The 12,770-nt window shown below is 42.2% G+C and overlaps 1 protein-coding gene across 1 annotated transcript; it reads right to left on the reverse strand.

The window, feature by feature from the left end:
- Positions 1–1,414: 1,414 nt before the first annotated feature.
- On the reverse strand, positions 1,415–12,021 carry LOC139561019 (transcription factor p65-like). The gene is made up of 10 exons (XM_071377821.1): positions 12,010–12,021; positions 11,153–11,269; positions 10,642–10,787; positions 10,214–10,305; positions 9,842–9,976; positions 4,386–4,450; positions 3,912–4,289; positions 3,689–3,794; positions 2,429–2,525; positions 1,415–1,907 (listed from the first exon to the last, which is right to left on the reverse strand). The coding sequence occupies exons 1-6, from the start codon at positions 12,019–12,021 to the stop codon at positions 4,419–4,421; spliced, it is 534 nt and encodes a 177-aa protein (XP_071233922.1). The 3' UTR covers positions 1,415–1,907; positions 2,429–2,525; positions 3,689–3,794; positions 3,912–4,289; positions 4,386–4,418.
- Positions 12,022–12,770: the final 749 nt, after the last annotated feature.

The raw sequence follows: 12,770 nt of genomic DNA on the forward strand, positions 1-12,770 counted from the left end.
AATATGATCTGTTTTCAGATCATTTAATGTTAATTTCTCTACAATAAGCCGCCATCCAATGTCGTTTTTAGAGAATTTGGCAGTACATCTAACCGACCTCACAACCGCAGACCAAGTGTAACCACGCCAGCCCAGGACCTACATATCCGGCTTCTTCACCTGCAGGATAGTCTGAGGCGGTGCTGAGGAGTATTTCTGGCTGTAATAAATTCCTTTCGTGGGGAAAAGTTCATTCTGATTGGCTGGGCCTGGCTCAACAGTGGGTCGGCCTGGCTCTCAAGTGGTAGGCCTATGCCCTCCCAGGCCCATTCATGGGGGCCTAGATTACGGCCTCATTTATTTATTTCAATTGACTGATTTCCTTATATGAACTGTAACTCAGTAAAATCTTTGAAATTGTTGCATGTTGCGTTTATATTTTTGTTCAGTATACAATATAAATACCACACAAGTTCTAAACGACATAATTGTCATGCCAACGTCGAGCTAGCTAGCTGGCAAAAAAAGCTAGGGCATAACAGCTTCTATCTTTGGTTGCATGAACTCATTGCATGCATGCTGGGAGTGCCTGTTGGACAGCGGGAGACCTGTCACCTTCCAGATTGTGAAGGAACTGCCACTGAACCACAGGGTGCTCACCGGGAAGTGACTGATGCACCTGGACTCAGGCTTCAAGGTGGGCCCTGCCTGTGAGTGTGTGGCCAGAGCAGCCGTGGAAGGGAAGATCTCCCTGACCAAGGTGAGCCGGTGTGACATACTCTGGATTATCGACCCCTGCCTGCCTTGACCTGTCTTTGCCTGCCCCTGTTGCTACAATAAACATTGTTACTTCGACAGTCTGCATCTGGGTCTTACCTTGATTCCTGATACTACTAACATGATATAGAATGAGTCTGCTACATTTATAAACAACAATATCCTCCCTGTTCCAAAGATATTGAAAATTAAAATGACAAGTTATACTTGGTAAAACTGTACATAACATTAATCTGTCACCAAGGTGAGTACTGTATTTTTCACGTATATCATCACCTGAAATGACAATGTATCCTTGTCTTGTTTTACAGTATATGGTAATATTCCACTACTTTAGTATACCCCACAGTCAGCAATATACAATTCCGATTATCATTTTGAATGGCCGTAAGCCATACAACATGCTGGAGTATAAAGCTAAATTTAACATTTTGGCTTCACTGTCCAAATACATATGGCGTTGAATGTTCACAGTGAAAATTATTAGCTATTATTGTTGAAGCATCAATTACATCATTACTCATTATCATGGAGGTAATTATCATGTCATATAGAATATGTGACTGCACAGTACTGGCACTAGTTCATGTTACATGGTGTATTTGAATAACTGTAGGAAAAGTGTTAGGGTAAGCACTTGAACCTGAAATTAAACATGTTTGTTTATCAAAGAGTGTTCAAGACAACGTTTATTGCGGTTACACGTATACTGAATGATAAAAAAATTATAAGCCTTACACCCTAATTCCAAAATAATCAATAATTACAGACCAAATGTATTATTGAACACAGACATCATTGGTCATGCTCATCAATGCCTCATACTACAATAATGTTTCAGCAGACACCAAGCATTGCGCATAACAAGGGGTCCAGTTCAATCAGATGGGTTTTCATTAGCAAACATGAAGCAGCTCATTTCCTCAGCACCATGTCTATGACTTCCCGGTCCTTCTTTGCTCTCTCAGGAATCACCTACACTGTCTCCATTTCATGTTCATTGAGAACTTCCCATTGCAGAAGCCTGTCCAATAAACTGCCGAGCCCAGGTCCTGACACTCGATTGACAAATTCTGTCCTCACAGAACACAGCCTCTCTGTCGAACCCGTCTGACTAGTCTCAGCCTGAGGCCTTCCCACTAACACAGAACCTGTGAGTCAAAGAGAAATGAAGACATATTCACCTGTGTGTAATACCACTACGTACGCAAACTTAATCAAGCACAGCTCAAGATTTGAAAGTATTTTACATATGCATTGGTCTGAATAATTCCTGACCTTTTTTCCCTGAAACTACACTGCCGGTTAGGGGCTCGTAAGTAAGCATTTCACTTTAAGGTCTACACCTGTTAAATCTGATTTGATTTGAATATACACCAGTGGTTATGAAAGTGGTGCAGCAGCTGATCACTTTGGCATTCCTTCTAACACCACTAGCTAATCCACATTACAGATGAGCCCACACCAGGATGGGAATGGTGGTTGGATGGATTTACGGACTCCCTTCTCAAATACAAGAGGTCCGTCCTTGAAGTCCGTAACCCTACTGGGTTTCATCCTTCCCCGCTAAACAAGGTTGGATACAGACCTGGGGCAGAGGGAGTCCCTGGCAAACAGTGGCATGAATCAGATTTGGATACACCTTGTTTACAGACTAACTTCAAGGTTTTACCTGGCAGACGGACAAGCACCTTCGTCCACACCTCTCTATCAAGCCCTCTTTTCAGAAGCCTTAGCTCCATATCCTTTGTATCTGCATCCAGGAACACCTGAAAAGGTCGGATGGTAGTTTGGACCGTAGTGGCAGTCATATAGAACATGATGAAAAAAAAGTGAAATGGTTAGTAGATTCTCCACCAACTTGTATTTTCTGCAATACATTCTGCAACTGAAATACAACTAGATCAAATGACATGAAGGCAGCAGTTTAGCATCCTATTTTCCCCACCCCACAGAATACCTTTTCACGTTAAGTAAACGTCCATATATCGTTCTGTGCACGTGCTACACAAAAAACGCAAAATGTGCTGCAGCATTGGAACGTCTTGAACTTGGAATCAGTCTACCGCTAGTCTAGATCATTAGACAAATGCTTATTGGTTTAGTTTGCGAGATAATTTAGAAAAACTTGCCATCAATTTAAGAAGCTCTCTTGCTAACATCTAGCCTACTGCATACAGTGTCATAATACTAATTTGATGTAATTTTGCCCAGTGACCAGTCTTGGAAATCCCAGGGGAGGATGTCTGATTCTCTTAGACCTTTTGAAAGGGGAGGGTCCTCTTTAGACAGACAACTCTCCCAACAAATCACGAGTTTGGGTAGGAGGGCTAAGCGTGAAAAATCAAACTCTTTCCGTACCCTGAAAGCAGACATGACAGAACATTGCGATTCAAAACCAAAGTTTGCGGGAAAAACCTTTGCAGTGGTTTTAGTGAAGGTAAATGACGCAAACTTGACAGTTGCACTCGTTAAAAATAACCTCTGCGTTCTCCATCTTGCTAGCTAGCTAGTACTTTGTGTCTGGCGGGGATGTTTAAGCTAGGGCAACGAGCAGATATGGCGGTGACGTCACCGGATAAGGCGATAACGCACATCCCATTTCTGACCCCTCAACTCTGTCCCATTTAACGCAGGTACTTGTACAGACGTGTATGTTGGGACATTGGTACATCGTGTGAGGCAAGCCGTCTGTCTATAGAGACTACACAGAGACAGGTAATAGATGTAGCTGATTTGAACTTGACTATTTAGCCATCTTCCACAGCTGCGCACGCATATCTACGCACCTTAGTGTGAGTGACCATTTAGAAAAGTGTACTTAACATGAGGTAATTATTGTCATGGAATATCCAGTATGTAGCATCAGCGTACAGCTGTTACTATGATCAAGATGTGACATTATTAGCATGCAACACCTGTCAGAGTCTACCTTAGGGGTTATCTTCTTCAGTCTTCAGACTGTATGTTTCCCGTCGAGTGAGAATGCAGTCCGAACAGACCTGTACGTAAGTGTTCCCTGTCTGTTGCCGCTTCGCCTGCAACAGAATAAGAAGTGATTATCAATGAGGGTACTCGCACTGAAAACTCAATGCACATCTGGCTGCCTGTGGTAGAAAAACAGAGTTACCCAACCATCAGAAGGGATTTTTTACCTGTTCAAGTGGCACATTTGATGGCAGGACGATCACATTGAGAACTAATTGGAGTGATTGGAAAGGCAACACCTGCCCCTTGGTCGAGAGCAGGGCGTCCCGTATATACTTTCTGACAAGGCCCCATAAGGAGAGGTTGCTGGTGTTTACCACTGTGTGTGTGTCAGTCACCCTCAGCGGCGATAAAACCTCCACACTGTCACCAGTCACATCTGCTGACGGGCAGACCCCTGAGGATCTGAACAGGGCTCCTGCATGAGTACGGCCTGTAGAATGCAGGAGATTCTCGTCCCATTGGACAGTCTTGTACAGCACCTCCCCCTCCGTCAGAAACACCTGCCCTGTCAAACTGCACTGGAACAGACCTACATCAGAGCACTAGAGCATGGGAGCCACAGGATAATAATCACCCGTACAATAATTAGAACATCCTCTGAATCAAATGTAACAATGTTATCAGCAATAAATAGTCACCTGTATGCCGTTTCTGTAAATTCTGTCGTTGTTTCAGGCGTTCATTTTGTTACAATTACTGGGGTCTGGAATGCAGAAAGAAAATACATTGAAATCATGGAAAGACCACCTTTAATCTGCACTGCAGTCCTCTTAAAATGATAGTTCACTACAAAATGTTTGTCCAATGTTTTCAGATCTCAAAGATGTGTAAATGGAGTGACACATTTCAGTTGAATACATTCAGTTGGACAACTGACTAGGTATCCCCCTTTCATAATACCCATAAAACCTAGCGTCAAACAGGGAAATGGTTGCAATTGTTTTTCTACCGTTAATTTTTCCCATAGGGGATTTACACGTTTACACGTTTTGATAACTGTGTAAATCTCTCTATTCGCCTGTATTTACCCCTCCCAAAATGCTAATGTGGCTATCATAAACAACTACAAAATGCCAGGGGGATCTGGATGAGACTGCAGAATCGAAGGGCAAAGGTAAGAATCTCTGGATTAACGTTAGTTTCGCGGGCCAATGCTAACTAACATTAGCGCAATGGCTGGAAGTCTATGGGTAACTACCAGCATCCCTTTAAGTACCGAAACACTGAAGTAATGATGATGTACTCTATTTACATGTTCATCTGGTGTAGATGTAGAGCCGTGTACAGATTCAGAGTTTAATGTGCTACCCCTGTATTGAGTTTTCAGTCAATAAGAGAACGGGGTTAGGGTAGTGAGAGTGAGACAACGATATGATTATTATAGAGAATGTTTTGTGAGGGAGAAGCGGAGCCTCAGACAACAGTGCCTACCCCATGCAATCCAAGTTGGATGTTGCTCTAGTACGCTTTGATCCAGAGCAGTGCTCAAATGGCCCTGATGTGTGGGAGCCGTACTTAGAGCTTAATACCCCAGGGGCAGGAACTACGTCAGATGTGCAGACAAGGTATGATTAGAACTGTGCTGCCTCCGGGGAAGGGGAAGATACTATGTCAGAAAGGCATGTTAGGCCTACTCACTCTTCTGCCTCCAGGGAGTATAATAAGGCTATAGTCATCTAGTAAAGTTACTGCTGCTATTTATTTTGCTGCCTGAAAGGAAGAGCCATTGGGATAGGAATAATACACTTTTTGTTGCCGCCTTCGAGGAAGCTATGACAGGAGGAGTGATACAGTTGGCTAAACTGCCTCTGCGGGCGTAAGGTTGAAGTTAGTAAGCAATGTTCTTGCTACCCCAAGGGCAGGAACTTTGACTGATGTGCAGAGCAGGTACGATTCGAAATCTGCTGCCTCTAGAGAAGGTACTACGACAGAATGGCGTATTTATGGCTGCCTCCAGGGAACGTAGCATCTCAGATAGAGATATGTTATAGATGTTGCTGCCTCCGGAAAAGGTACTATGGCAGAATGGCATGTTAAGCATACTTACTCTTCTGCCTCCAGGGAGGATAAGGGTTAAAATAATTTAGTAAAGTAGGAGGTTATAAGGTAGGATAGCTACTTTTAAAATACTGCTGGAAGATTAATTGGGAGAGGAGTGATACAATTGTTTTGCTGCCTCGGAGGAGGCAGCGTGCTCGGTTTTGTTGTTTTGAACGTTTTTGAAAAAAGTATTTCTTCGACAAATTGCAAGCTTGCTAATTACAAATGTTATTTGCAAACAAAACTCATTCATTTGATGGCTGCCAAATATTTGATGAAGAAACAAAAACTATAAAACAGTTAGTTGAATTAGTCTAAATAGACAGTATGATCATAATGTCACGCCCTGACCTGAGATATCTATGTTTTCTTTATATTTTGGTTAGGTCAGGGTGTGACTAGGGTGGGTACTTTAGTGTTTGTACTGTCTAGGGGTTTTGTATGTATAGGGTGTTTGTAGGTCTAGGTGATTTGTATGTCTATGGTGGCCTGATATGGTTCCCAATCAGGGGCAGCTGTTTATCGTTGTCTCTGATTGGGGATCATATTTAGGTAGCCATTTTCCCTTTGGTGTTCGTGGGTTCTTGTTCTATGTTTAGTTGCCTGTCTGCACTACTCATATTAGCTTCCCGGTTCGTTGTGTTATTTTTGTTCGTTTGTTCAGTGTTCGTTCTTATAATAAAGAAGAATGTACGCTTACCACGCCGCGCCTTGGTCTCCTTACAACGGCCGTGACACATAAGCACATCGTTTGTGGGCCTCATAGATATGAATCTTAATATAGCCTAAAATTAAATACATGAGGGCCAAAGTGAAAAAACTGTTTTTTATAAATGTTTTGCAAATTTATTTAAAAAAACAAATACTTTATTTACGTCAGTATTTAGACCCTTTGCTATGAGACTCGAAATTGAGCTCAGGTGCATCCTGTTTCCATTGATCATCCTTGAGATGTTTCTATAACTTGATTGGAGTCAATCGGGGGAGAAAGGCCTTTGTCAGGGAGGTGACCAATGGTCAGTCTGACAGAGCTCCAGAGTTCCTCTGTGGAGATGGGAAAACCTTCCAGAAGGACAACCATCTCTGCAGCACTCCACCAATCAGGCCTTTATGGTAGAGTGGCCAGACGGAAACCACTCCTCAGTAAAAGGCACATGACAGCCCGCTTGAAGTTTGCCAAAAGGCACCTAAAGACTCTCAGACCATGAGAAACAAGATTCTCTGGTCTGATGAAACCAAGATTGAACTCTTTGGCCTGAATGCCAAGCGTTACGACTGGAGGAAACCTGGCACCATCCCTACGGTGAAGCATGGTGGTGGCAGCATCATGCTCTGGGGATGTTTTTCAGCGGCAGGGACTGGGAGACTAGTCAGGATCTAGGCAAAGATGAACGGAGCAAAGTACAGAGAGATCCTTGATGAAAACCTGCTCCAGAGCACTCAGGACCTCAGACTGACGCGAAGGTTCACCTTCCAACAGGACAACAACCCTAAGCACACGGCCAAGACAACGCAGGAGTGGTTTCGGGACAAGTCTCTGAATGTCCTTGAGTGGCCCAGCCAGAGACTTGAACCCAATCGAGACCTGAAAATAGCTGTGCAGGAATGCTCCCATCCAACCTGACAGAGCTTGAGAAGATCTTCAGAGAGGAATGGGAGAAACTCCCAAAAATACAGGTGTGCCAAGCTTGCAGCATCCTACCCAAGAAGACTCGAGGCCGTAATCGCTGTCAAAGGTGCTTCAACAATGTACTGAGTAAAGGGTCTGAATACTTATGTCAATGTCATATTTCAGTTTTTTTTTCTACAGTTGCAAAATTTCTTTTTTTATACTTTCCGAATGCACTGTATGTGTAGTAACTTTGTGGTTATTACAATAGCAACATTGTTGTTACATAGGACTTCTATAATTGCATAATAATGAAGTTATTACATAAGTGGAATAAGGAAGTCACTATTCCACTTATTTACAGTAGTTACAAAAACTGCTCATTGCTAGGCAATTAAAATGAAATTGCCAAAGTATTATGTAACAATGTGCTAATAAAATTTTGCTCCAAAAGTAATGACAGTTTTATTACACAGGCACAAGAACAGTACTGTTAATGTTACTGAGAATACTAACAGTAACAAATATGGCTATTAAGTGTTGAAAGGAAATTAAATATCCCAAAACTACCTTCTTGAAAGAACTACAGCCAAGGTAATTGGAAAATCATGTTCGTTTTTTATTCTGAGTAAACTATCCCTTTAAATATGCTATAGTGTTTGTTTGAAACAAGAACACTTACCCTCAGATGAACAAAGAGGTTTGAAGTTGTTTTAAGCATCCAACTTGCTGTTTGCAAGGTCTGCAAATGGCTTTGAAATACTCTGCAGTATTTTCAGGTATCATACAATTAATTGCAGCTTTCAACCTTTTCAGTGGCATGTTGACAGGGTCATTCAGTAGTTGAGCATCACAACTTATTTATACTTATCTGTAGAAAATATAATTGGTTTGACCTGATTATGTACACATGGGGCAATGGACATTCAGGAGAATGGACATTTACTAAATTTTCAGATAGAAATGTATTGTGCAGTTCAAATATGACTGTCAGATTGATTGGAATAGTATCGGAGATTGTGTGTGCACTATTCATTCAATTGTATTCTTCAACATGCCGTTTCAGATGCATCCCTGCCATTACTTGAAGGCAGCCAATCCAATAGTTTCTGAAAAGCAGTTGTTTTCTCAGACCTGTACTTAAAAAAAATGTTTTTAAAGAATAGTTGTAGTCATCTCAAAAGTAACTATTTGTTCCCTCTGAAAAATAGTTACTTTTCACAAATCATAGTTAAAACTACAGTTACCCCAGTTCTGGTACTGAACTTTACTCTACTGTGCTGAGCTCTACTGTGCTGAGCTCTACTGTGCTGTACTTTGATGTCCCAACATCTGAAACAGACGTCTATGATTGGCTCAAATTCAGTCCGGTCCAACAAAATGTTGTCTTGTTTGGTGGAGGAGCTCATTAAAACAATAGCCAGTGTGTAGAATAATACCCAAATATGCAGCGGAGGATATTGCATATTTCTACATTTGTGCACCTATTTAGGATACATCACCATGAAGAGAATGATATTCATATCCATAATTATGCATTTCTGTGTAGTACAGATCAGGGACCCATGATGAAATTCCGTTACCGCAATTCTGTTACCGGGTGTAAATCCACTTCACTTACTGTAGTTCAATAACCAAAAGAGGTTTTTTTCATACTCAAGGTGCCATGTCATTCCTTCTGCAGACATCTTTGAATCTTCATTCGAAGCAGATATTTTAGAGTTTTTGTAAAAAGTGGTTGTAACGAGTGCGCTGAGAGTCGGGAAGCAAGTTCACGAGGTGAGTGTTTTAATAAATAAACGCAACTAAAAACAAAACAAGAAACACAAACAACGCACCGACATGACACTGGAACAGAAACAATAACGCCTGGGGAAGGAACCAAAGGGAGTGACATATATAGGGAAGGTAATCAGGGAGGTGATGAAGTCCAGGTGAGTCTGAAGGTGCGGGTAACGATGGTGACAGGTGTGCGCCATAACGAGCAGCCTGGTGACCTGAAGGCCGGAGAGGGAGCACACGTGACAGTGAACGAAGGGAGATTTTACTGAAATGTTGTTACCAAACTTTGCATCTGCACAGTTCTTCCAGTAAATGTGTTTTTGAAAAATGTTCAGTGTAAATTGTTAAAAGTAGTCCTTGTGTACAGAGCTGTATGGTTTGTTCAACTTTTAAGTCAGTTGTTTTTGTTTGGCATACATTTTAAGTGAAGAATCGCAGTTTCGGAGCAATTCCGTTACCGTGGAATTGCCCCACAGTGAAACAGCATGGACAGCAGTGACAGAGGAAGGAGTCAGTCTGTACTTAGTGAGTGTTTGGGGAGAGTGTGTATCAAGATAATGTATTGGGTGTGTGTGTGTGTGTGTGCGCATTCACATGTGTATGTACGTGCATGCCCGTGTGTACGTACATGTGTGCGTGTGTCTGTGTGTATAGCAGACTCACTGTTGTCGTAGATGGGCTGGGACACCACGGGCTCCAGAGGGCAGAGTTCCCCGGTAGGCAGAGTGATCGAGGCCTGGAAACACAGCCTCACTGCATTTAGGTCAAACTCCTCCTCCCACATGTTCACCTCAGGAACTGCAGCCAAAACACAACACAGTCAGACAAAGCCAATGGGTGTGGCATCTGGAATTGGCTATCTGGCACTGGCTGTATCCTTTAAATTACGGTCAATGGAGGACAAAACATGAAAAGTAAACAGGTAAACAAAGCATGAAAATGAGATTGGAGGAGTCAATTACTTTATGTAACTGGCATAATGTTATGACAGTGGACTGTCACGTACGGAGTACGTGTGCGTTTGCATGTACTCACTGTTGAAGGGGTTGTTTTGGGTCTGCAGCCTACAGGAAACTGCCTCGGCCACATCCTTTTTCTTCACACACTGAATGCCCAGGTTCTGAAAACTGAGAGCAGACAGTAAGACAAGGAGTCAGAGTGAACGTGTGTGAAAGTGAGATACTGTAGATATCGATCACAAGAGGGTGATTATTCAACCCTCCTCTGCTTCTGGCCTTTAAAACCAAGACTACACACACGTCCTCACACACATCCAAGCCTTCCCACAGATGTCGTCTATGTCCTCTATCAAGATGTTGGCAGGTGCACACTGCATCAAACAAACATTTTGTTACTTTGTATTTCATCACACATCCATACACACACACACACACACAGACCTCCCCTCACATGCAGACACACACACGCGCCCAACACACACACACAGAGACCCTCCGTCTAACCTGTGTACTCGTCTCTCCTGCAGGTCTGCCTCATAGTAGCCATGTTTGCAGTCTTTCCCCACCAGTTCGTGGGGGTTGGGATTGTGAGGTGGGTTTTTGGTCACCAAGGAGACGCGGACACGCAGGGGGCCATTGTAGTTGTGCACCTGCATGGGACCAACCAGGTTAGCAGGATGTGTATCATCACTCACCTTAGAATCTCCACCACTTCCTTATCACCTTCAAATCTCCATAAATCAAGTGTCGTAAAGCATGGTGTAGTAGTAATTAGACTGCTCTACCGTGGTTATAACTAGACAAAAGGGCTAATTTGCGTAACAAATCTTACTTTGATTAATAGTTTTCCCATCGACCATCTCAGAATATATGGTGAAAGTAACCATGGTTTTGAAGGTCTCTGAAAGTCTCATTTTAGCTACAGTACAAATGATGCATGTCCCCTTCATACACAGTTACAGTGTAAAAAGCTCAGTGTGCCAATTATCTGTATGTCATTAAAGGGCGCCCTAACCTTGATGGCGGGGTGTGCCTTGGTGTCATTGCTCTTCTCTCCCAGGATACTGGCCGCAGAGCGCCCCTCACACTTGTACCTGGACCTCATGCTCCTCTGATTGGGCTGTTCAATGATCTCAATGAAGGGATGTGAGAGTGAGAGAGAGAATCTTTTTGAGTGCAATATTTACTGTTCAATTCCTATAGATTTTTGTTATTGTTGTCTGGTGTCTTCTCACTTTTGTTCATTGTTTATAAGCTGAAGCTTCAAGTGAAAACATTCATGATGAGTCAAGATAAACAGTTGAGAGGAACAGGAAACAGTTACACAGAGTGATAGAAATCTCCTTACCTTGGTTCAAAGGGGGCTGTTCCCATCCATATATTTCTATGGAGACATAGATATGGATAAATCGAAATTAGGTCAGTCAGGAAGATCAACCGAAATCTTGAAAGCTTCTGCTCAACCATAAACAAATGCACTACGTGGCCAAAAGTGTGTGGACACCTGCTCGGTGTCAAACATCAGGTGGACTCCAATCAAGTAGAAACATCTCAAGGAGGATCAATGGAAACAGGATGCACCTGAGCTCAATAACGAGCCTCATAGCAAAGAGTCTAAATACTTATGTAAATAAGGTATTTCTGTTTTGTATTTTTAATACATTTGCAAAAATGTCTAAAAACCTGTTTTTGTTTTGTCATTATGGGGTATTGTGTGTAGATCGATGAGGAAAAAATATAATTTAATACATTTTAGAATAAGGCTGTCACGTAGCAAAATGTGGGGAAACGGAAGGGGTCTGAATACTTTCCGAATGCACTGTATGTACATGTTGGGGGTGTTGGGTTGCGACAACTGTGGGAGGAGTGTACCTCCGACTCCATCGAGTCGCTGACAGGAAACCCTCGGTGGTTGTATTTGGCAAAAGTTTAATTAAAAAGTATGTATTTCAGCAAACAAAGAAAGGTGCACGGCTACACGGGACAAACATAGGCACAATAAGGGTTTAAGAATGTACATTTTTACAAATGTCGACCGACAGTGACTCGATGTAATCGGAGGTTCAGTCAACTCCATTGATGTGATGTACATCGAGGAGTTTAGAAAAACTTGGCTAATCTACAGTAAAACCATTGTCCTGGTTCATGGAAAAAGATTGGAAAGTTGTTTTGTTTTGATTGTTCATAGCCCCATGCCCCTCTCTTTCAAATTTGGAGTGGATCACTTTTGTTTTAAATGGCCCATCTCTAAGGGAAAGGGGTGCCTTCCATGTTTTAACACGCCCAGCTTAGGCCAAACACCAGACAGGAAACGATGCTCCTTCCTTGATAGTCTATGGTCAATTCTGCTTCAACTGCAGATCAGAGCACTTGAAGGACCCCACTGGGTGAAAAAGATTCATCATGCATGGTGTTTGAGCATTGACTTGAATGTTATTACATGACATTAAATATTTTATAAAGCTTTCATGATTGAAAGTCACCTTTGTCAATGATGTTCAACACCTAATAAAATTGTATAATAATCCTATTTTAGACTCCCATTATTTCCTGTGTAAGCCAATGTAAAGAGTGCAGGAACCAATTGGCAATACATTTACAATGAGGTTATATTGACAAGAGGTTCAAATGTG

The sequence above is a fragment of the Salvelinus alpinus genome, chromosome 31 (assembly GCF_045679555.1).
Source record: "Salvelinus alpinus chromosome 31, SLU_Salpinus.1, whole genome shotgun sequence".
NCBI lineage: Eukaryota > Metazoa > Chordata > Actinopteri > Salmoniformes > Salmonidae > Salvelinus > Salvelinus alpinus.